At 47.1% G+C, this 25,945-nt stretch overlaps 1 protein-coding gene across 2 annotated transcripts in view; it reads left to right on the top strand.

Moving 5' to 3' along the window:
- The window catches only part of LOC122373979 (sodium/calcium exchanger 2-like), a 72,812-nt gene that overhangs the window by 27,028 nt on the left and 19,839 nt on the right, over positions 1 to 25,945 (top strand). For both annotated transcript variants that reach the window (XR_006255135.1, XM_043352463.1), the window contains exons 2-4: positions 4,850 to 5,163; positions 5,496 to 5,757; positions 6,051 to 6,233. Coding sequence is in view for 1 of the 2 variants with exons in the window: in XM_043352463.1 (XP_043208398.1) it covers positions 4,918 to 5,163; positions 5,496 to 5,757; positions 6,051 to 6,233 (691 nt within the window). In the remaining variant the exon portion in view is untranslated. The remainder of the gene's footprint in view (positions 1 to 4,849; positions 5,164 to 5,495; positions 5,758 to 6,050; positions 6,234 to 25,945) is intronic.

Here is a 25,945-nt window from a genome sequence, read left to right as displayed (position 1 = left end):
TGTTACAGTATGAAGCAGTAATTCCTCAATGACCAAAATAAGTACCATGAAGCAATGCCGCCCAGTCCTTCCTGCCGCACCCTCAGCTTACCACCATGAATCAACACAGTACTCGACACCTCGCAATGTGGCCATTCAGTCACACAAAGGCCGCCAATCACAACCGAGCACTTCATGTCACAAACAATGTCCAAGCCACGCATGTAGCACCCCCCCCCCCTCCACCGATGACCCCCTGCCCACAAATCGATACCCCTGCGACCTCCATCCCCTCCCTCCCCTCCCCCAGGCCTAGGCCGGGGCAGACATACACCCAGCCCATGTGACCCGCTCGTCCTGGCAACGGCACCGTTTACACCGGTGCGGACCGGTGCCGGTCGGTGGTTTAGGTTAGCGGATAGGTTTAGGTGAGGTGTTTGGGCGATGGGGTCAGACACGGGAGGCTCGTCGGTGCTAGCTCGACCTCGCTCGTTTCAGAGAAGGAGGGCTGTTGCGACTCGTTATTCGCTGGAAACGTTGGTACGATCTCTGACACTGCTCTGCTCGGAGGCCTGACTTGGCGCATATGCCCATATTTGTGTTTATTTGTTAGCGTCTGATAGTTTTTTTTCCTTTTCATATTGCAAACGGACCTTTAATTTTAGGCACAGCTATGAAGCGCAAGGCCCCACAAAAAGCTATTGTCAATGAATCGTTACTTTGAATGCAGTTCAGATGCTTTGTACCTTCCTTTTATCCAATTATCAGAGAATAATGCGTGATGTGGCTAGCTCCTTCTCGGAACACAGACGGCGTAAATAGGATATTCACTGACCACGCGGTGGCTAATTATGTTAGTGCCGTCCCTCCCTCTGTCCATCTAGTTAGTCAGACCCGGAGAACGAGAAGACCTCGTTATCGGAGTGGCAGAAACACCCGCTCCCTTTCTACCTCTCCATCTGCCCTCCCTCCCTCTCTCTCTCTCTCTCTCTCTCTCTCTCTCTCTCTCTCTCTCTCTCTCCCTCTCCCGTCCCGTCCCCACCCTATCCATCTTACTGTCCTCTCACCTCTTCCTCATCTGACCAACACTCTCCGCTTTCTCTCTCTCATACTCTTCCTTGCACTCCGTTCATATTTTCTGCCTCTAGCTCCTTTCGGCTTTAGGCCATTTATCTTCCACTGAATAGATGATAAACGAAGAGCACACAACTGCCTCCGCACTCACTCCGCAGCTGAACCTCCAACATACAGTTCATCATCCTGAATTTATTTCCCTATATGGACACATATGCACACGTGTCCATTGGCTATGTAGTGTGTAATTCCAGTATAGTATGGCCGTGACGTCAAACTGAATCCACACAACACACCGTGTGCCATAGAGGACCTTGGTAGTGCGTGATTTCCTCGGGAGCTATTTCCGTACATGGTTTAGCTATTACTGGAGTCGATCAAGGGCTTCGCGCGTCACCAGCATAATGTGTTCTAAATAAACCACTAAAGGAAAAAGGAAAGGCTTCATGGCAATTATTATACATATATGCGGAAGTTTATTTTGTAATGTGTCCGCCATTTTTATCCCATATTCAAAAGAGTTCCAGGACTTTAACACAAGGGTATTGTGATTCTTCAAAGTTAAGAATATCAGATGACTTTGATAGTTTCGCAGAACTTCTGCCATGCGGCTCTCTCAGTGCCCTGATCCATTATGAATCTTCGTAGAACCCGATCAATTTCACTCGGGGTTTCGTGAAAATTTAGTTCAGTCCGCTTCACTTGTCTGTAGAAGAACAATGCGCGAAGTTATCTGATAACTTCAGTCGCCTGAAGTGAGATCAGCTTTTTACAAGCATTCATATATCAGCTTCTGATTCGTGATCAGACTTATTTGATTATTTTATCGGATCTAGCTCTAGCTTGTTCATGGAACTTAAAACAGGATTAACTTCTGACATGTCATTTCTCTTGCCGGATGTGGGCTGGGTCAAAAAGCTCTGCACCTGATCCTTCACCTACGTCCTGAAGTACCATGTCTTTGTCGCTCCGATAAAATACCGGGTCAACGGTCTTCCGGTGCTAAGGTGACGTAGAAAACTCCGATAGTCGCTGGGTCCGCGTCAGCGAAGTGGCGGAAGTTTGCTCGAAGGTTTTTCTACCTTTTCTACCTTTCTACCTTCTTGTACATACGTAGTGCTTACGGATGCTTTATTGGAAATAGTCGAATACCACAAAACAATTGTTTTATGTTTGCACTGTCTTCTTGCGGCTGCGTTGTTACCTGCAGTCCACCCAACCCAATAACAATTCAGAAGATATCCCTGTCGTTCTATATAAGCTGAATATTGCAATTATTCCTATTATACTCATAGAGCTTCAGTGAGCGCCTACAATAGCTGTTGCACTGCATGAGTTAGTCTCGGACGTTACTCTCCGACAGGACGTTTACCATGTCCGTTTAATTTGGACAGTGTAGTCCAATATGTGGAGAATGTTGACAAATGCCGTTACGAGTCAACTGTGGCACGAACATTGTTTGCAGGCGGCACCTTTATTGGTCCAACAAGAGAGTCACTGGTGACGTCACCATGCTCGCCACTACGTTCAGCTGATGGAAAGTGTGACGTTTCCACCGTAATTAGCTAATTGGAGGTGGCCGCGTGATCTGTCCTCATCCTGGGTGTTTGTCGCCTTTCAACCGATTCATTAGCTGATCATACATTCCATTCATACTCGCAGAAACTTTACCCAGGGTGGCTTGGTTGTTCATGATTTCTACGGGTTAGGTAAAAAGGAAACGAATTCGTTCTTACGAGCTGTTTGTTGGTGCAGAGTGTTTGGCACAAAGTTGAAAGTACTTTTCTCGATATCACTGGTTTTACGCGGGCATGATTTCGAATTCCCGTAAACCTAGTGCATAAAATGCATCAAACCAATGTTGGACAATGTCTCTAAAAGACAACCAGTGTGGTTTCATGTGTCTTGGTCGCCGCGAATTAGTGAAACTCTCCGCTCCGGAATATGGATGAAGGGCCGGGATCGATGAGACGGTGACCTTTGAACTGACGTCGCGTGGATAATCTGGGACGTGTTTCAGGCTCAGTCGTGTGGAGCAGGGCAGCGATGTTCTGTTCAGGCTGCGATTGTAGAATCAGACACGGCACGTAGGCTGTGGTAGAATGCTCATATAAGACGAGATATCAACTCATGAATAAGAATCTGTCCGATTAAAAAGCACTAAGTTTTATATTAAGATTTAGTTGGAAATTGATCACGAAGTATAGATTCTAGGAAGATGACTATCCGTGTTAGAATGTTGTCGGTTTATTTTGGCATAAAAGTAAACATAAAAACGATCGCAGCCTTGTTTATTTGTTTATTTGTTTATTTCACAACATCGCCAACAGGCAGTACCCATTGAGAGGCGAAGTCAAAAACATACGAATACATCGAAAGAAAGAATAGATAAGAATCTACTAGCTTTGCATGCTACATGCCTACACAATAAAAGCATATAGTAAAAATAAATATGGTGAAAATATACCTGCTATAAAAATATACCTAATATAAATATGACTAATCAATAAAAGTATACACTAAGAACAAGACGCACTGTGATAAAAGTATACAGCATGAAGTATGATGGATAAAACACTATCTCAATGGCATCGCTCTCACATACTTCCTGACATGACCTTTGAACATACAAAGGCTCATGTCAAAAACATCGGCTTTAGGAACATCGCGCAGGAAGCTGTTCTTATTTTTCTTATTTTTTAGCCTTATTTTTCTGTCAATAAAAACATTCAAGTTTGTCTCAAAAAGCTGGAGCCGGTACGTTTCTCCACATCGACCGTGCGTGTGTGCTCGATGTCATGACATTTGTTGGTGTCAATCTGACACCTCACAGGTGGAACGATATCAGACTGTATTGTCACGGAAGTCGGAGCTGCTTACTTATATTCCACCTGTGCTGGTACATCCCTCTCCATTTCTGCCACGGGGAGAATCGATCGTCTAGTTTTTGTGTTTATGGCGTTCTCAATTTACTGGACAATTTTCTTCGATTTATATGTACCTACATTCTTGATTCTGTAAACACCGATTTTATAATCAAAGGTCGAGAAAAGGACACGAACATCTTCCCACTGCATCACAATGTCCCGTCTTGCTTTCCCTATCAGTATCAGTCCTATTCTTTCTGCATGTCATCGCTCATCTCATCACCCTCCATATCTCCTCCACCCCTCCCCCCGCCGCTCGCCCCTCTCCCCCGATCCATCACCCCTCATAATCTCCCCCCCCCCCCCCAGACACGCAGCGCTCCCATCTCCCCGTTACCCCTTCCCTAGCGCTACGAACGGATACTCTGGGGGTCACCGGAGAGGCTCGGGGGGTCACCAGAGAGGCTCACCAGGGTAGCTCAGCATACGGGTCTACTGATGGCTAATTATCGGCTCATTATTCCGCTGTCAGTCGAGGGAGATCATACTGTCAGTGGCAGACATGCAGCTCGTGGGAGGGCTATTGATCTGTAGGTGTGGGTGTCCATGATGAAAGTAATTATGTCCTTATATAATCAGGTGGAAATAATTAGACGATGAGTGATGTCGAATAGGAAATTATATACACATACCTAAGTCCAAGTCCAAAGTGCTTTGAAAACCGTTACGAAACATGGGTGTTGTTTTTATGGTGTTGATGTCTTGTTGGTTATTTGGATGGTATCATTATGGAACATTCCTGGGTATACGAGACGCTCTTCAGCTTTTTCCACGCTAACGTTTTTTTTTTTAACCAAACAGTTTAACGTAATAGTCACTCATCTGTCATCTGACCACCCCACTTACCACCAATCTCTGTCTCTCGGCAGGCCGCTCGCGCCACCCGCTCCGTGACGTCACTGGTGACCTCTGACGTCACAAAACCCACCCGTCCACCATGACGGCCAACAACGGCACACTCTACAACTACGAGTGCTCGGACGGCCTCATCCTGCCCATCGTCAACGAGTTCACCTGGGCCAAGGAGGCGCGAGCCACTCTCTACTTCTTCGGCCTGCTCTACTGCTTCCTGGGCATCTCCATCATCGCGGACATCTTCATGTGCAGCATCGAGAAGATCATCTCCAAGACGAGGAAGATCTACATGGCCTCGGCTACAGAGAATGAGCCAGAAGTTATAGAGGTGGGTCGGTCGTGCTGGTCACGGGGACGGGATAAACAAGTTGTGCATGTTTTACGAGCTCCTGACTTCTCATGTAATCTGTTGCGCAGGGAAATGAAAGAAAAGAGGATAGAAGTGAAGGAAGGGTCGACAGCAGGCAGTTATAGCCGCGGATGCAGTGTAGATGACCTCCAAAGAATAGTCTCAGTCTCAGTGTTGCGGTTCCAGTTTGGTGTTTTTCTTCTTTCTATTGATGTCTGATCTCATAAAGGAAGATTTTCTCGCGGGACTTTATGCGCCTCAACTCGCCACATCCCATGTCTAATGCTGACCTCACGCTCCCTCTGCCACAGGTCCGTATCTGGTCAGACACCGTAGCCAACCTGACGCTGATGGCGCTGGGATCCTCCGCTCCGGAGATCCTCCTCTCCTGTATCGAGATCGTCGGCAACAAGTTCGAGGCTGGCGAGCTCGGACCGGGCACCATCGTCGGCTCAGCGGCGTTCAACTTGCTCTGTATCGTGGCCATCTGTATCATATCCGTGCCGAAGGGAGAGGTGCGAACCGTGAAGTACATGAAGGTGTTCGCCTGTACCACCTTCTTCAGCTTCCTCGGTGAGAAGGGGAAGGGAGAAAAGGGAAGGGTGAGAAGGAAGGGGTAGTGAGGGAGACTGATGGCCTTATTGTAGAGGAACGGGTGCAGGGCGCTTGAATTTCAGGGGAATGACCTTTATTCAACCGGAAGTTTCCGGATTATGGAAGTCCAATCCTGGAAAGCGTTGAATTGATCTCCGTTGTTAGTGACCATCATTCTGTGACCTTGTGACCCGACTTTACCCGACCTCCTCTGGCTCGACTACACCACTCATGAGCCGACCTCTGACCTCTGACCTCTGACCCTCCCACAGCGTACATCTGGCTGCTGGTGATCCTGGTGGGCTCCTGGTCGCCCGATCAGGTGGAGATCTGGGAGGCCGCCGTCACCTTCGCCTTCTTCCCCCTGATGGTGCTGCTCTCCTGGGCGGCCGAGAGGAACTTCTTCAGGGAGGCGCCGGCTGATAAACAGATCGAGCTCGGCAGGTTCAAACCCGGTCAGTGGCTGCAATGTGTTACGTTTTGAAGTTAAGATCAAGGTCATGTTAAGATGGTTGTGCAACATCATGCTGCTTCTGAAAGACTTTACAGGATAAAAGGCTGGCTGACCAATGCATTTCGGGATCCATAAACGCTAAATGAAGCTTCACGAATTATCATGAAGCTTCACGTAGGAATCTCAAGTTTTCGTAGCTTCGGCAAGCGGCCGTTCACATATTACCTATATTACCAATAAAACGTCGTTTCGTAATTTTACACCCTATGACAACCTATTTCATCTCGAAAACATGTTTTCTGGCTGTAGGTTTTCTCGATAGTGGAAATTGACTGTTATAACGCCACTCTTTTAAATACCCGAATATTGCGCTCAAACGACCAACGATTGGTGTAATATGTCTCACCCTGCCTGTGGGACGAACCGGCTGGCTTTTGCATTAGATGCCTTAGCAGCACTGTGCCGTCTTATTGATCTGCTATGGCTTATTCGCTATAATGGCCTTTACCTGCCCGCAGCCTTTCTCGCCAGTATTATGACACCATTCGATCTCATACATCCGTAAAACGGACCATAAAATATCCATAACGCCTAGGATACTGACGCGATAACCGATATGCCACCTCCAATAACGATCATGGAATGGCTTTCGGCGCCTTTTACTGGGTATGGAGGAGAAAGACTGCTGTCAGCGGAATGTTTATTTCGTTGTTTGTTTCGGTTTGGGTCTGGACGACACTGTGATTCAGGCATAGCGTGCTGTGCCGAGAAATCAATAGTTGTGAATAGTTAAGGTGTGCATACTGATTATGTAACTGAAGTAACATTATTGTTACCTAACTGGCCAGGGACACTGCGGAGAATATCGAAATTTGAAACGAACATAACTTTTATTGGAGTTTGTTTCAATGGTCTGCTCTATTTGTTATCGTTGCCGACAACTGACCGAACCATGAATTCGTTTGGTGGTCATAAATACCGACGTCTCGTGCGGTTTTGTAGCATGACAAGCGGCTCTTATCGATCCGTATTTGTAAGGTGTCTGTGAGGGGCCGCATAACCTGTTTAAACAGTAAACGACAACCCGTTGGCCGTTTAAATTTGCTGAACACTCAATAGCCGCGGGTGGATCCCCCTTACTCTATTTATCAGTAGACACTGGACGTTAAACATATCGAAATCAGACAAACCGACATTTTTCCTTATGTGGAAACACGGTGACGTGCAGATATCAGAATATTACTATTTAAGCCTCGCATTTAACTGTTCGTCATATGATCAAACTGAGCTCCAGAATAGGGATAACTAGGGTTACCCGCGTGCTCCGCAACGCGAAGAAGGGTTAATTTAGACCCGTGGGTATTGGGTTGGTCTGTGTCGATTTGGTTGGTATCCACTTCGTTCGATTGCTTTTTGACGGCCAAACATTTTGTAGTGAAACAAAAAAGATCCATCGCATCGAGGTGCCCGTGTCGTATTATCATGCGTTCTACTTAAGAATGATTCGAAAACTGGCGTGAAGTCTTTTGAGGGCCATCGATGAATTTCGCTAAAAATGACAATGTAATGGTTTGGAACATTTACATTTTTAAGAATACTGTTGCTCATCATGCAAAAATAAAGACTGAACCTTGGACAGAATTGAATGCTCTTTTCATCGGTGCCATTTTTATTGCCAGAAATATCAGATCATTGAGCAAAACCCGTGTGATTAATAAAGTGGCACAAAATAGACAAACACCATTTTCTCCCGTGATTTGTACCACCTTGATTTGGATCAATCAGCTTTTCACAATTTTCCCATGAGAGGCGGTACATTTCTCTTGCCAACAGGCGCTGTTCCAACTCGCTCCGTTTAATGGTCACCTAAAAATGAAATCAATTCCAAAATCCGTCAAAAACCGCAATTTTTCAATCAAAGTACCCTCACGGGTGCACGTGGCACGTGCCATCCCCTGTACTGCATATCATTCGATAACCTGTTCAATTATCTACATGATGCTGTTTTCCCCGTGCCGATCCGGCCCACGGTTACCGAGATATTGCACGGGGACTGGACCCGTGTCGGCCAAAATTAGCCGTTTTCGCCCGATTTCGCACGCCGATTTATACATGTAAAGTCTATGACGCGAATTTGCACTTTTTGAGCACGTGCCACGCGCTCCCTACCAATCCGATCGAGCTGAGACCCCTCAAAGGCACGTCGCGCATCTTTGATCTATAAGTTGTACAAATTTCACCGGGCTAGGTGCAACGGTCTAGCCTGTAGTCCACGCAAAGCACCACCAAGTCGGGACCTCGGTAACGGACAGACGCACCCTCCTCAAATGGTAATCCAGAATTGGAGGATCAAAAGCATGCGATAGCATGCTTTTGCATCCGGAAATTCCCATTGGTGGGTCGCTGACAGGGGGAGGCACTCGCCTTGGCCGTATATGGGCCAGAATGTCTAACGATTTCCGCCATGTTGTGTATACCAAAGTCTTGAAAAGTTGATCACTGCAATCAAACTGCAAGTGTGATGGTGCCCCCAGGGGGGTCCGGAAGCGGTGGGGAGTATGTTTTCAAAAAAAAAATTATTGTTTAATAAAATTTCGTTCATCGGGGGTGTTTTTCTTTCCGAGATGGTTGCCGACCTGCGCCATCCTCCGGAACAACTTCAGGTGAGTATTATAGGCTGGTAGATCCACAAATTGTTGATTAACTAGTTGACTCTCTTGCTGTTTGATTTTTTATTTCTTGTTCAAACGTAATTACACACCCATTTCCAATTGCTGATCGGTCCGTTGGTTTCAAGCTGACCGATTCCTTTCCGCCACCGTTCCTTGCGCCTGGGGCTCGTCACAAACAATATTTATAATGAGGCTGGCTTGTCGCTTGTCAACCTATAGTCTTCACTGCCTAGGATGGTATCTGTCTCATAAGGAATTTAGGACACGGAAGTCTCCCCAAAGCATATAATTTTGATGTCTCCCTTGAGGACATAACCTGAAGCCACCATCTAATACCTGATAGCTACCCACCATTCTCTCTCCCTTTCTTATGCCTATCATCCCAAAGATAATCGAGTACATCCCCATTTAGTGTCGCCCTCAATGCTGAGATTAGATCTCCCGCTGGTCCTTACACTATATGACGCATACCTCAATCTCCCTCAGACTCACTCTCTTTGTCATACCTCTCTCATCCCACTACAATAAATTTGATCCCGCGTCGACCTCTCAGTCCCTCCCAGCAATTGTTCTAACTCCCTCCAGCGGTACATATTAGGGACAATAAACGCAATTTGTTCAATAGACTCCGTGATTAGTGTAAATTTCATTTAAGCTTACTCTTACCTCCCAACGACTTATCGCGCCCCATTCCAACATTGGAATTGTGTGTGCTCTTCCTAGCACCTCTTGGGCTCCCTGGCCCAATATCCTCGAACACCTACATCACTTGACCCTGATTACTTGTCTAAAGGTGCAACGCAGGTAGCGATTACATTATTAGCGTTCGTCGATGGGTGTGATTGGTTCAATCAATCTCTGCCGGCCCACTCTCTTCGAACACCTACATCATTTGACCCCGATTACTTGTCTAAAGATCGACGCGAGTAGCGTCAGTTATTAGCGTTCCTCGGTGGCTTATGATTGGTCCGTCAACCTCTGCCGCTCACGGCACATCTCTGTTTCCCTACTAAAACCCCGCGGCCGGACGTTGGTTACTGACCCTTGCAGCCCTTCTGTGAGAGACTGTCTTACGCGTTTTCACCTAACGAACCGGTGGACACAAGCCTGCTACCCCGACGACCGCAGTCTCACTGGGCTCATAGACAGGTACCTACTCAGTACTCTCACGCAGTCATGGCACTCGCAAGTGGCGCCTTCGGATCATTGACCGGTGTGATTCGAAAGACTCCATGACTGAATCTATCCTGCAATTTTATCCGACGCCGTGGAATTCTGTCCTGCAGATGTGTGTTCAAGCGCGTTAGCGTCATGAGTGATGCATGCTGCGATACTTCCGACGGTGGACTTAATTCACTTACCTCATCCCGGCGGTATTCTCCTCGCCTCAACCTCTATCATTTTCGTATTTGTCACTCACCTCGGGCGGCGTGCTCTATTGCTCTGTCTCTCTCTGACTCACCTCTCAGCTTGGGCGTCTTATGGCGTTCTTCGTTCTGATATCTGCCGAACATATTTACTTACTTCCTCCGTAACGTGAGACAGTTCCAATCCTAGTAGACTTAGACGTATCAGCAGAGTCAAAAACACATGAAAGTGTTGCAACATACCTCCTCTTCGGCTAGCATCCATCCTTAGATCTTTTCCTCCTTGTGTAATTCCGGTTTCAATATCTATCGACCACTTCAAAGTCACTCCTTCTGTATCTCCTTACCTGTCTGATCCGTAGAATCCCTTCAGTCCATGTGCGCACCGCTGCGCGGTACGAGTCAATTGTTACCCGCGACATGAACAAAACAAGAAAAAAAAATCATTGGATAGAGAAATCTGCGCCGCCAAATACTCAGACCATCTACTACTCCTTTCATCTACACGATATTTACGCCTATCAGCCGGAACGTCTCCACCGTAGCTTGCTATATTCACTCAGTGACGTCATATTCCAGGAAACAGACTGTGTTTACACTTGTTGATCAGTAATGACGTCATAAGATCGTGTCGTCGGCGGGTTGGTACATCCTGACTTTTCATCGTCTAACCTTGGACACGCCAACTTTTGGTCGGAAGTTCAACTTGACTCTCTTGAGTGTTCCACGTGGTTTCAATGAAGCAATTCTCGGTAGTGCCCAATCATTTGTGATCATTAATATTTTTTATGTGGATTGTTGTCTGGCGTCCTTCGCCACGCTGTCGCAACTTTCTCTGGGGTCGTAAGTATTTGCATCAAGGGAACTCTAAGGTAGTGCGCCGGATTAGTCTCAATTTGGCATTTCGGTTTAAAGACAATCCAAATCATGTGATTTCATGTTATTTTACTGAACCGATTTATGAGAGTCAATTTTATAATGCAGGTTTTATTGACATACTCGACTAGATGATTTATTTAACTTGCAATTCAATTGCAATTGACAATCGACTTGTGGTGTTCTAATTTAAGGAAGCTCGGTTTACCGATTGCTATGTTGTTGAAGGTATACAAATTTTGGCAAATGTGATATCCAATTATCCGAGTGGGAACATCAGCAATGGGAAATGGTTATATCAAATCAAGGCAGGAGCAGTAAATTACAATAAGCTAATGGGGAACTGACCATTGGAGTATGATGCTAATTTCAAACTAAATTAATGGCTCAACAAAGACTCCGACTGGTGTAATCATCATTGTATCTCTTTCGTCACCCGACAGAGATTTTATAGTCACTGATGCCTTATAATTTTCAATTCCAGATACCCCTTTTAAGTGAACCCACATCGGTCCGAAACTGTGGTGCTAGCATCCAAGGCCAGATATGAGATCAGTTGTGACTTGAGAGGTCAATGATCATTGACATTGAAATTCCATATTCAATAGATCATGTCATTAGAAAGGGATCAAATAACCTTGGATGTTACTGGGAATGATCTGACTCGAATTGATGCATGCTACTGATTTATCATCTGAATTTATTAACTGGTATAATCCACTGACCAGTGAGTACTCAAGGGTCATGCGATCTTGTTTCTTAACTGACACTTATGCAAAATATATTCTTTAAAACAAAATGTTTGGTATCAAACCGTAACTTGGGTCCATGAGGTGATCTGCCACAACTTCGTAGGTATCATCTTTGCATTCCTCAATTTTAACGTATCCCTCCTAAACTCTGTAAGTATAGTTGTCAGTGGCTTTTCACGCCGCGCATGACATGAGATTGAATGTCATCCTAGCTTGGGGTGGCAATGATCTTTGACCTTTTGTTGTACATGTTTATTAGGGAATGACACTAGAAATGTGACTGGGGTGGGTGTAATTTCCTCACAAGTCCCTGGTGCTGCTCAATTGAATCTAACGCCATCTGACTCAGTCATGGCCACTTTCTGTCTTTCAATTTCTAAGTTTTAGTGATGCGCGCTCAATCATAACACAATTAATTCTCCATTCCTGCCTTTAGCCTATAATTGTCTGCTAATCTGAGTCGGTAGCATGCCTCGCGAGGTAGAGTTTGGTTTCGACTGACAAAGGTAACCAGTTTCTCCCAGAATTAGACCGTAGAGTTGTTTACCAAGATTTGCTAAATTTTGATCATATGTGACTGCTGTCTATTTCTCCCCTTTTTGACCACCCGCAATTTTGTCCATCTTTTCTACTGAGGTCAGGATGGGTCAATAGTTGAATTAGGTGTTCGTCCAGCTATCTTAACATATTAATTGTTTCTCTCAGCAGGTCCATATTCGTGTACTGCCCGCGGTTCAGCTGAGCTGAGGACTTCATGGGCCGGTGCTTTCTCCGATCCAGCGGCGGGGGGACCAGATCGCATTTGTGAGATCCAAAGCATTCGCGTCATTGTCTTTCTCTGGTTTAAATTAGCATGAAGGTCGCTTTTGCCTACAGATATAAATGAAGTATTACACCTGGATATCTCACTCACTCACTCACCCTCTCTCTCTCTCTCTCTCTCTCTCTCTCTCTCTCTCTCTCTCTCTCTCTCTCTCTGTCTGTCTCTGTCTCTGTCTCTGTCTCTGTCTCTGTCTCTGTCTCTGTCTCTGTCTCTCTCTGTCTCTGTCTCTGTCTCTGTCTCTGTCTCTGTCTCTCTCTCTCTCTCTCTCTCTCTGTCTCTGTCTCTGTCTCTGTCTCTGCCTCTGTCTCTGTCTCACTCTCACTCTCACTCTCACTCTCACTCTCACTCTCGATTATCTGTTCTAACTCACTGTCGCAGGTCTTAAGATTGAACCATATCGTTGAGTCTTTTAGGCAAACGGGATTTATCGAAATTGTACAATATTTGTAAATTAAGCAAACACAAAGGGACAGGTGATAACCGGCCTTTAATTGATTGTAATGAAAGCTCTGCGGTGACCTGACCCTGCTTCAGATCTGATCGGCGCCCATTCTGACTCATCGGTGATTTTGGCGACTCCTAGCGGATGTCGTCAAGGCTACGTTAGCTAGGTGGCGGTAGGGAGTCACGGGTTGGTCTGGATTGTCGAACTTGTACCAAAATATTTCATGTATGAGATCGATCTTTATAACTACTGATTTAGAAACTTCGACATCTTGCTCTCTTTCTCACATACATACCAACTCACGCCCCAATTTACTCATCCACACCTTCACGCGTCCACTCATTCACTCATCACTCACTTAACTCTTTCTATCCTTGCCCGTGCCCGTCTGTCTCTTACGCATACTCGCATACGCGTCAGATTCAGGGTTATGTGGCGACCTCTCATGGCAGTTTTGGGAACCAGTGGCGTATTCCATGCTAGGTGGCACTGTTAGTATTGTCAGCTGCAGCTGAGCAAGTGAGCCCTGTCGGAGTCTGCACTGAAGGCATGGGATCTTGTAGGTGGCGCTAGTGGTGCTGTCGTCGGTGCGTCTTTATTCTACATGAAGGACATGAGCTGCGGTAATTTCTCGCTTCCCTCCGTAACCAACTAGACGTGTACAAGCAGGGTGACATTTGACATAGTCACGTCACATTGAACGGTAACTCGCTTGATGTTTATGATCAATTGCCTCAAATGATGCATCGATTTAACAACCGTAACATTTCTACGTTAATCTTTGATATACCTCGACGGGGGAGCTAGCATCAATATCAGTTAGGTACTGATAATGCTAGGACAGAAAGAGTAATTGATTGACAGGTTACGAACAGCGATAAATTTACAACGATTGAAATGGTGATTCAGATTTGTATCAGTTATATGAACGCGAATCACGAAACGACTCAATACTGATTTAATAACAACCCGGAATGCAATTCAACTTGTTCTGGCGCTGAGCTGCCGAAGGAGCAGAATAATGTTTGACGTTTACAATGTTTACTCTCCCTATCCGAATGTAACTGAACACGTTACGACTTCTTGGGCCGCCTTCGTATCAAACCTTATCCAAATGATGAATCTGCCCCAGGAATGTGGCGATCCTACGCTGACCGTCGATTTATCTCGAATAGTACTTGTAAGAATTGAGAATCGATTGATAAGCCTTGGGTTAACACTAGATTGATAATGGATTGAAACGCTGGTCTACCGGGTCCAAACTAGTTAGATTATGAAACAGCTTATGCTGACCTACTAGAAAAAAAAAACGAATTTGTGGTGGTCGCGTCGTGAGGGCGTGATCATTGCGTTTCCGTTGATTCGTGATCAGATCGCCGCGGTGTAGTCCCGGTGAGCCTGTGATGTGATGCCGGCGTACGGTCGTGTGGTCGACGTGACAACTTAAAGATAATTACGTTAGCGGTCTCTGTGAATCCGAATCAGCAACATATCCGGAGTAACCCTCCCTTCTTTCCCAGACAGATTATTGAATTTTCACGCTATATTTACAAACGGACGATACAATGCTGGTCATTTTCAACCGGTGTCCCACGATCGGTTGTCAGCTCGCCAATGCCAACTTAGCCTTAAATCTAATCCTAACGCCCTAACCGCAAAAGATTATTTACAAAACATCGCCAATTGAACTGTCATGACGTCATCTGACGTAGTTTGACGCGTCAGTGGTGACCAGCGCCCCAAAAATGACACCACCTGACCTGTTCCCCTCCCCTCTAATACATTGAACCCCACACCTCACTGCGGCCGGACCGCGCGCTCGATGGCCGACAGATAGCGCTCCCCCCCCAATACCAATGTAATGGTGAGCCATTAGCCTACACTGACCCTTACTGACCCGCCCCGGCTGTCCCTCTAACCCCTCTGTCTATCCCATAGCCAAGGCCGGACCAGTCAGGCCCATTAGCCCCTCCCCGTCTTTACAAACAGACGCCCCACTGCCGCGCTGCTCGGTCGGGAGCGGAATGTAGCGACCATCTGCCCTCCCCTTCCCAGTCGAGTAACACTCCCACGATGTTAAATCCATTACCCTCTAATGGTGGCTCAGGTTAGACCCCAGGGAGTGGCATTTGTAATCCAGATCAGAGACATCCGATGGGTGAATGGGAGGTTGAATTGTCCATGACGGGGAGGCAGTCTTGATGAGGCGGACAGATGAGATGACTCACTTGACAGTGTTTGATGATTGCTGTCCACTCCAGTTGAGGTCCGGTGCAGTGATGATCCGATCAGCAGAGAGGCCGCTCCGGCCGAAGCCGGGCGGGGCGGTGTCCCGCGCCGAGTCCCGAGGCGTTCTGTCCCTGGTGGTCGGCCTCCGATGGTCGGTCTCGGGTCTGTCTCAATCTCCTTCTCCTTCTCCGCTGAGTTTTTGTTCGCCTGTGATTTCCGGGCCGGAGGTTCCGGGCGTCGCCGGGCCTCCCCGACCGGGGCAGAAAATTGGCGACATCCCGTCTCGCATCCGGAGTCGAGACTGTCACCCTCCGCCCTCCATTCCGCCGGAACGTGACGTCATCCTCACTAGCACGGCTCATCCGTCTCAGCTGTCTCCTGCCGGATGACGTTTTCACACTCGATTTTCGCCGGATGTCGGTCCCTGCCTGTGCCGGACGCGGCGTTTTTCGCACTAGCCAGCACCGGAGGGCAGGTGGTTCCGACTGCGCCGCGTTCGTCGGCGGTAGCTGTGCCGGCCCGGATGGGTGTGTTTGTACTCCACCCTTCGGCGAGCCTTTGATCTTCGCTTAATGGTGACCGGCCGACGAGTCGGGGATCGTTTGGTCGACCCCCTCCCCACGCCGGCTCAGCGGCGCGGCAGACAGTGCGATCGTCCTTTCGTATAGAGTGTGAGAGATGTCTTTTTTTGATGTACGGAAAAAATGTTACAGCTTCCAGCTGTTACATTTTCAGGCTTCTTCTTTTAATTGTGCCCCCACAATTAAGGGTGTACCTGTCTTGCATGGTGGTCCGCTGGCTTTCCTCGTCTTTCTTGGGTAGGACGTTGACGTCCTCTGCCTCCCTGCGATGCGAGGGTGCTGTTTCTGGACTCCATGGGTAACGTCTCCTCGATCCTCCGACAGCTGGTTGTGGTGCCGCCATCCCCCCGAGGTCAGTCCCCTTGCCACCATTTGCCCTAACCTAGCTTACACCCTAACCATCCCATTAGTGACACTTCCCACTTTCGGTATTCCATCCCCCCGAGCTAATTACAGCAGGTCATGTCCTAATCGTTTTCCCCCAACATTCGTAAGGTGGTTGCCTGACAAGCCGAGTAACCAGTAAGTATAACACATCTGTTTTAAGTACTACACACCATCAGATATCTACCCCTACATAAAACCTAATGACACACCGCGCGCATATTGTCACATCGGTACATACGTCGCTCCATGTTGGTACGACGGCCCGTTGTGGCTCTCTGGTAGCCACTTGGACGAGATGTCTTGGGCCTTCCCCCCGATCGCCGCCTGGCGTGACCCCCTTGGTTGCTCGTGTCCAGGCCGGGGTCGGTCGTCGTAGTCGTGTAGTCCGCTTTGTTGGCGTCAGGGCATCGGGCGCCTTTAGAGCAACGCCTCTGCCAACGCCTTGGTCGATCTGGTTCCCTCCATGGTTGGGCGCTGTTGTCGTGAAGTCCGGTTTGTTGGCGCCAGGGCATTGGGCGTCTTTGAGCAACGCCTCTGCCAACGCCCTGATCGATCTGGATCTGCCAGGGTTGGGCGCTGTTGTCGTGAAGTCTGGTGGCGGTAACCCGCGAGGGTGCTCTGGAGCTGCACGCCTCAGCGCCACAGTGGTAACGTTGCTGGCTCTGGTACCTGGAACAAAAGAGAAGGGGGAGGGTGCTTCTTGGGTCGAAGGGGGGAAGAAGGAAAGTATCAGGCGGTTTGACATGGCCCTTGGAGTGGTTAGGGTGGGGTTTGGGATGGTTGTTGAGCAGGATTGGTGATACTGGGGTTTGTTGTTCGTCCTCCGTGGAGCACATCAACTCTCCGTGCCTCTCCTTGGTGACCATGCCTTTGTTTCTGTATTGCAGTTATCTGGGTGGCCTGTTTTCTGTTTCACCAGCTGCTCCGTGTGTTCCCATTAGTTCGACTCACTCAGCTGCCCCGCATGCCTCGAACTTCTGGTTTCCATGAATTCCTTTCGGTGTTAGTGCGACTTATACCGGTCTTCGAATTGGTTTGTTGCAGGTCAGCTCAACACGATGTTCGATGGTTCAATGACATCACGTCCTCAGGTCCATGAAGGCGCTCTTGATGTTCATCGATGTGTATTGCAGCTGTTTCTTCTGATCCGAATCGAGCGTCTTGGTACCCAGAATCTTCGGATCCATATTTCTTCATCCTCTTTCCCGCTTAGCCAGACATCTGAGTGTTTGTTCGCTGACACCACGACTTCTTGACTTCGTAACAGTTGGTGGTCTTGATATTTGGTCTTCGGCGTCTCCTCCTTGGGTGGTGGGTAGTTTAGGGGAGTCTTCTGCTGGTGGGTGACTTTTTCCAGGGCTTGTCTCGACTCAGATGCTGATGGCGTTGCTGATCGGCTGGTTTTTCTCTTCAGGCTCGGTTGGATATTCCTTCGTTACTGCTTGGTCGACTTCTCCACTTCTCGGAGTGATGTTTCCTCCTGGAACAATCCATCTTGGTCCCTCCTTCTCCGACACCGGTTAGGTAGAGGCCGCCGCTTTCTTTTAGAGTGTCGCCTCCTTCCGTTCTCTAGGATGATTTTGTTGGCTACAGAGATTCAAAGCTTTCTACTGACCGCTCGACGATGATGCTGTTTTTCGGACGAAACTAACTCCGACGATGGCGTCACGGTGAAGTTCGGCGTATGGGAAGGCGTCATGTCTTCTTATGTACTCCTAACTCGAATTTTACTGCTGTTTCTCTGGTGACCGGTTATCATATGACCTGAGGCGGATCGAAGAGCCACGCCCGCGACTTGGGAAGACTGGCTGTTGATGATGTCTGACGAGCAACGCGAGAATCAGTGCCGGTTTCCTTTGGACCTCCTTTCGGCGGGAGTACTTTATACGTCGGTCCGTGTCTCGTGCTGATGATGTAGCGAGGTGGTGGGCTTTCGTGACCAGGTTAGCTGTTTTCTTCTCAGGCTGTCTTCGATCACCTCTGATTGAGATTCCCGTAGATCCTGGTGTTGTTTCCTGTGGAAGTTGAAGGAAAGTTGCGTCCATTCGTCACGCTGATCCCCATGCGAACGATGATGTCAGTTTCCCTGATGCTGTTGATCTCTCGGGAGGCATTCGAAAGCTCTGTGCCGCGGGCGGTGGTAATTGTAGCACATATTCAGAGTAAGTCCCTCTCTCGCCTGGCTTGGTTGTCGTATTTGTTGAACCCCTGCGGTCTTGAGGTCCGGTACGTCGCCATTCCTGTCCGATTGCTTGGCTTTGCTCTGATCGACTTGCTCTTAGCACGTAGACTTCTCCCTTTCACCGTACTCAACGCCAGGTCAGTTTTTGTTGTGGAGTTTGGAACCGTAAGATTAGCGTAGCATGGCTGGTGTGTTTCCTCCCGCTCTTCTTGATCTCCCCCTCAGATTTTCCCGTTGCTCGCTGGAGGCAGGCTTTGCTCTTCGCGTTCCAGTCGTCCCGACGGCGCAGGCTTCTTCTCAGGTTCCTCCTCCCGCGTTTGGAAAACTGCCACGATCTTTCCGACCACTTGTTGCTGCGGATACGGGAACCTTCTTGTGTAGCAGCTCAGGACCTCCCCTTCCCGGTGGCTGGCTCCCACTGCTTCTTCTTCATCTGCCGTTTTCACTTCATTGTCAAATATCTTGCATTTCCTGCACCCTTGATCTTGATCTTGTTGTGATCTGGGCTAAACCAGTGACATATGCTTGCGCATGTACGAGTTGGATCCTTGTGATCAGATTGCTGCTCCTCTCGAACCTCTAGATGTTATCTTGTCTTTGTTTCTTCGTAGTGCAGTGTCTCCTCTAATCTCCTTTACCGTCGATCTTGTTTCTTTCTGGGCGGCTTCTCGATAGGTGCGACTCTGCTGATTGCATGTTGCATTTTGTGACTGCAGTTCCCTTTGAATAACTGGGTTCAAATTTGTCCCTTTGATCGCAAACTTCTTGAGATGTCATAATGGTTCTTCATCTTCTTCGGTCTTCTTTCTCCCCTTCCTGGCTCGGTTAGGTGTAGCACTGTTGATTGTAGGTTCCGTGCAACATAACTGAAACGCATCTGAACAGCTGGGTATGATTCTTCATTCTTGATTATCAATGCCTGGAACGCAACGTCAATGCTTTTCTTAATTTTACCCGTCTTAGATTTCGTTTTCCTTGATTTGGATTTTGTGCCACATTGCTGAGTCCATGTTGCTGTTGCATGCAATAGAACTGCAACGCCACCGTACGACTGGATCCGTCCTTCCTTCTTGCCCGCAGATTTCTTGGACCCAACGCCAATACTTCCTTTTACTTCTCCGGTCTTCGGTCTCGTTCTTCTGGATTTGGATTTGTGCAACATTGCTGGTTCCGTGTTGCATGCAACCGCATTGCAATGCCTCTGAACAGCTGGACCTGCTTCTGTCTCCTTGACCACTAACTCCGTAATTGTTAATGTTCCTCCTTAAATTTTCCAGTTTTGACCTCGTTCTTCTGGGTTTGGATATGCGTAACTTCACTGATTGCATGCAACAGAACTGCAACCTTTCTCGATAGCCGGATTCAATTGTGTCCTCTTAACCTCAACCTTCTTGGATGTTATGAAGTATTTTTGAGTTTCTTCTGTCTTCGGTCCTGTTTTCTGGCTTCGGGTATGTGCCACATTGCTAAATTGTGTTGCATGCAACGGAACTTGCAACGCCTCGAAACAGCTGAAGTACTTTCGGACATCTTGACTATCACCTCCTTGAATAGTGTTCTTGAATGTAGCATGGTATCCTCCTTGATTTCTAGCGTTTGGTTTCGTTCTTCTTGGTCCCTGTATGTGCAACATGGCTGATTTTCATGTTGTGTGCAACCGGATTGCAACTTCTCTGTACTGTTGGGTTATATCCTGTGTTCATAGCCATGACCCCAGTTGATACGTGGTTCTTCTCCGTAGCTCCTCCGGTCTTCGATCCTGTTTTTCTCGGGCTCGGATATGTGCAACTCGGCTGATTGTATGTTGCATGCAACTGAGCTGCAACTCCTCTGGGCTGTTGATGACATCCTGTTTTCATAGCCAGTGGATACAACGTGTCTCTTCTCCGTAGCTCCTCCAGTTCGTCGATCGTATTTTTCTTCTTGGGCTCTGGTATGCGCAACTCTGCTGATTGCATGTTGCATGCAACTGGACTGCAACTCCTCTTCCTCCTCTGGACTGTTTGATGATGTCCTGTCCTGTCAGTGAGTACAACCTGTTTCTTCTCCATTGCTCGTTCAGTCTTCGGTCTTGATTTTTTCTTGGGGTCGGGTATGTGCAACTCTGCTGATTGCATGTTGCATGCAACTGGGCTGCAACTCTTCTGGGCTGTTGATGGCATCCGGGTTTCATAGCCAGTGGATACAACGTGTCTCTTCTCCGCAGCTCCTCCAGTCGTCGATCTTATTTTCTTCTTGGGCTCTGGTATGCGTAACTCTGCTGATTGCATGTTGCATGCAACTGGACTGCAACTCATCTGGACTGTAACTCCTCAGGACTGCTGGATTATATCCCGTCTTCATAGCTAGTGGATACAACGTGTTTGCTCTCCATAGCTCCTCCAGTCTTCGAACTTGATTTTTTTTTCTTTGGGTTCGGGTATGTTCAACTCTGCTGATTTCATGTTGCATGCAACAAAGCCATTGCCCCACGTTGGGCGCCACGAATGTGATGGTGCCCCCAGGGGGGTCCGGAAGCGGTGGGGAGTATGTTTTCAAAAAAAAAATTATTGTTTAATAAAATTTCGTTCATCGGGGGTGTTTTTCTTTCCGAGATGGTTGCCGACCTGCGCCATCCTCCGGAACAACTTCAGGTGAGTATTATAGGCTGGTAGATCCACAAATTGTTGATTAACTAGTTGACTCTCTTGCTGTTTGATTTTTTATTTCTTGTTCAAACGTAATTACACACCCATTTCCAATTGCTGATCGGTCCGTTGGTTTCAAGCTGACCGATTCCTTTCCGCCACCGTTCCTTGCGCCTGGGGCTCGTCACAAACAATATTTATAATGAGGCTGGCTTGTCGCTTGTCAACCTATAGTCTTCACTGCCTAGGATGGTATCTGTCTCATAAGGAATTTAGGACACGGAAGTCTCCCCAAAGCATATAATTTTGATGTCTCCCTTGAGGACATAACCTGAAGCCACCATCTAATACCTGATAGCTACCCACCATTCTCTCTCCCTTTCTTATGCCTATCATCCCAAAGATAATCGAGTACATCCCCATTTAGTGTCGCCCTCAATGCTGAGATTAGATCTCCCGCTGGTCCTTACACTATATGACGCATACCTCAATCTCCCTCAGACTCACTCTCTTTGTCATACCTCTCTCATCCCACTACAATAAATTTGATCCCGCGTCGACCTCTCAGTCCCTCCCAGCAATTGTTCTAACTCCCTCCAGCGGTACATATTAGGGACAATAAACGCAATTTGTTCAATAGACTCCGTGATTAGTGTAAATTTCATTTAAGCTTACTCTTACCTCCCAACGACTTATCGCGCCCCATTCCAACATTGGAATTGTGTGTGCTCTTCCTAGCACCTCTTGGGCTCCCTGGCCCAATATCCTCGAACACCTACATCACTTGACCCTGATTACTTGTCTAAAGGTGCAACGCAGGTAGCGATTACATTATTAGCGTTCGTCGATGGGTGTGATTGGTTCAATCAATCTCTGCCGGCCCACTCTCTTCGAACACCTACATCATTTGACCCCGATTACTTGTCTAAAGATCGACGCGAGTAGCGTCAGTTATTAGCGTTCCTCGGTGGCTTATGATTGGTCCGTCAACCTCTGCCGCTCACGGCACATCTCTGTTTCCCTACTAAAACCCCGCGGCCGGACGTTGGTTACTGACCCTTGCAGCCCTTCTGTGAGAGACTGTCTTACGCGTTTTCACCTAACGAACCGGTGGACACAAGCCTGCTACCCCGACGACCGCAGTCTCACTGGGCTCATAGACAGGTACCTACTCAGTACTCTCACGCAGTCATGGCACTCGCAAGTGGCGCCTTCGGATCATTGACCGGTGTGATTCGAAAGACTCCATGACTGAATCTATCCTGCAATTTTATCCGACGCCGTGGAATTCTGTCCTGCAGATGTGTGTTCAAGCGCGTTAGCGTCATGAGTGATGCATGCTGCGATACTTCCGACGGTGGACTTAATTCACTTACCTCATCCCGGCGGTATTCTCCTCGCCTCAACCTCTATCATTTTCGTATTTGTCACTCACCTCGGGCGGCGTGCTCTATTGCTCTGTCTCTCTCTGACTCACCTCTCAGCTTGGGCGTCTTATGGCGTTCTTCGTTCTGATATCTGCCGAACATATTTACTTACTTCCTCCGTAACGTGAGACAGTTCCAATCCTAGTAGACTTAGACGTATCAGCAGAGTCAAAAACACATGAAAGTGTTGCAACATACCTCCTCTTCGGCTAGCATCCATCCTTAGATCTTTTCCTCCTTGTGTAATTCCGGTTTCAATATCTATCGACCACTTCAAAGTCACTCCTTCTGTATCTCCTTACCTGTCTGATCCGTAGAATCCCTTCAGTCCATGTGCGCACCGCTGCGCGGTACGAGTCAATTGTTACCCGCGACATGAACAAAACAAGAAAAAAAAATCATTGGATAGAGAAATCTGCGCCGCCAAATACTCAGACCATCTACTACTCCTTTCATCTACACGATATTTACGCCTATCAGCCGGAACGTCTCCACCGTAGCTTGCTATATTCACTCAGTGACGTCATATTCCAGGAAACAGACTGTGTTTACACTTGTTGATCAGTAATGACGTCATAAGATCGTGTCGTCGGCGGGTTGGTACATCCTGACTTTTCATCGTCTAACCTTGGACACGCCAACTTTTGGTCGGAAGTTCAACTTGACTCTCTTGAGTGTTCCACGTGGTTTCAATGAAGCAATTCTCGGTAGTGCCCAATCATTTGTGATCATTAATATTTTTTATGTGGATTGTTGTCTGGCGTCCTTCGCCACGCTGTCGCAACTTTCTCTGGGGTCGTAAGTATTTGCATCAAGGGAACTCTAAGGTAGTGCGCCGGATTAGTCTCAATTTGGCATTTCGGTTTAAAGACAATCCAAATCATGTGATTTCATGTTATTTTACTGAACCGATTTATGAGAGTCAATTTTATAATGCAGGTTTTATTGACATACTCGACTAGATGATTTATTTAACTTGCAATTCAATTGCAATTGACAATCGACTTGTGGTGTTCTAATTTAAGGAAGCTCGGTTTACCGATTGCTATGTTGTTGAAGGTATACAAATTTTGGCAAATGTGATATCCAATTATCCGAGTGGGAACATCAGCAATGGGAAATGGTTATATCAAATCAAGGCAGGAGCAGTAAATTACAATAAGCTAATGGGGAACCGACCATTGGAGTATGATGCTAATTTCAAACTAAATTAATGGCTCAACAAAGACTCCGACTGGTGTAATCATCATTGTATCTCTTTCGTCACCCGACAGAGATTTTATAGTCACTGATGCCTTATAATTTTCAATTCCAGATACCCCTTTTAAGTGAACCCACATCGGTCCGAAACTGTGGTGCTAGCATCCAAGGCCAGATATGAGATCAGTTGTGACTTGAGAGGTCAATGATCATTGACATTGAAATTCCATATTCAATAGATCATGTCATTAGAAAGGGATCAAATAACCTTGGATGTTACTGGGAATGATCTGACTCGAATTGATGCATGCTACTGATTTATCATCTGAATTTATTAACTGGTATAATCCACTGACCAGTGAGTACTCAAGGGTCATGCGATCTTGTTTCTTAACTGACACTTATGCAAAATATATTCTTTAAAACAAAATGTTTGGTATCAAACCGTAACTTGGGTCCATGAGGTGATCTGCCACAACTTCGTAGGTATCATCTTTGCATTCCTCAATTTTAACGTATCCCTCCTAAACTCTGTAAGTATAGTTGTCAGTGGCTTTTCACGCCGCGCATGACATGAGATTGAATGTCATCCTAGCTTGGGGTGGCAATGATCTTTGACCTTTTGTTGTACATGTTTATTAGGGAATGACACTAGAAATGTGACTGGGGTGGGTGTAATTTCCTCACAAGTCCCTGGTGCTGCTCAATTGAACCTAACGCCATCTGACTCAGTCATGGCCACTTTCTGTCTTTCAATTTCTAAGTTTTAGTGATGCGCGCTCAATCATAACACAATTAATTCTCCATTCCTGCCTTTAGCCTATAATTGTCTGCTAATCTGAGTCGGTAGCATGCCTCGCGAGGTAGAGTTTGGTTTCGACTGACAAAGGTAACCAGTTTCTCCCAGAATTAGACCGTAGAGTTGTTTACCAAGATTTGCTAAATTTTGATCATATGTGACTGCTGTCTATTTCTCCCCTTTTTGACCACCCGCAATTTTGTCCATCTTTTCTACTGAGGTCAGGATGGGTCAATAGTTGAATTAGGTGTTCGTCCAGCTATCTTAACATATTAATTGTTTCTCTCAGCAGGTCCATATTCGTGTACTGCCCGCGGTTCAGCTGAGCTGAGGACTTCATGGGCCGGTGCTTTCTCCGATCCAGCGGCGGGGGGACCAGATCGCATTTGTGAGATCCAAAGCATTCGCGTCATTGTCTTTCTCTGGTTTAAATTAGCATGAAGGTCGCTTTTGCCTACAGATATAAATGAAGTATTACACCTGGATATCTCACTCACTCACTCACCCTCTCTCTCTCTCTCTCTCTCTCTCTCTCTCTCTCTCTCTCTCTCTCTCTCTCTCTCTCTGTCTGTCTCTGTCTCTGTCTCTGTCTCTGTCTCTGTCTCTGTCTCTGTCTCTGTCTCTCTCTGTCTCTGTCTCTGTCTCTGTCTCTGTCTCTGTCTCTCTCTCTCTCTCTCTCTCTCTGTCTCTGTCTCTGTCTCTGTCTCTGCCTCTGTCTCTGTCTCTGTCTCACTCTCACTCTCACTCTCACTCTCACTCTCGATTATCTGTTCTAACTCACTGTCGCAGGTCTTAAGATTGAACCATATCGTTGAGTCTTTTAGGCAAACGGGATTTATCGAAATTGTACAATATTTGTAAATTAAGCAAACACAAAGGGACAGGTGATAACCGGCCTTTAATTGATTGTAATGAAAGCTCTGCGGTGACCTGACCCTGCTTCAGATCTGATCGGCGCCCATTCTGACTCATCGGTGATTTTGGCGACTCCTAGCGGATGTCGTCAAGGCTACGTTAGCTAGGTGGCGGTAGGGAGTCACGGGTTGGTCTGGATTGTCGAACTTGTACCAAAATATTTCATGTATGAGATCGATCTTTATAACTACTGATTTAGAAACTTCGACATCTTGCTCTCTTTCTCACATACATACCAACTCACGCCCCAATTTACTCATCCACACCTTCACGCGTCCACTCATTCACTCATCACTCACTTAACTCTTTCTATCCTTGCCCGTGCCCGTCTGTCTCTTACGCATACTCGCATACGCGTCAGATTCAGGGTTATGTGGCGACCTCTCATGGCAGTTTTGGGAACCAGTGGCGTATTCCATGCTAGGTGGCAC

The sequence above is a fragment of the Amphibalanus amphitrite genome, unplaced genomic scaffold (assembly GCF_019059575.1).
Source record: "Amphibalanus amphitrite isolate SeventyFive unplaced genomic scaffold, NRLGWU_Aamphi_draft 000039F_arrow, whole genome shotgun sequence".
Classification (NCBI taxonomy): Eukaryota; Metazoa; Arthropoda; class Thecostraca; order Balanomorpha; family Balanidae; genus Amphibalanus; species Amphibalanus amphitrite.
This window is presented reverse-complemented; position numbering and strand designations above follow the sequence as displayed.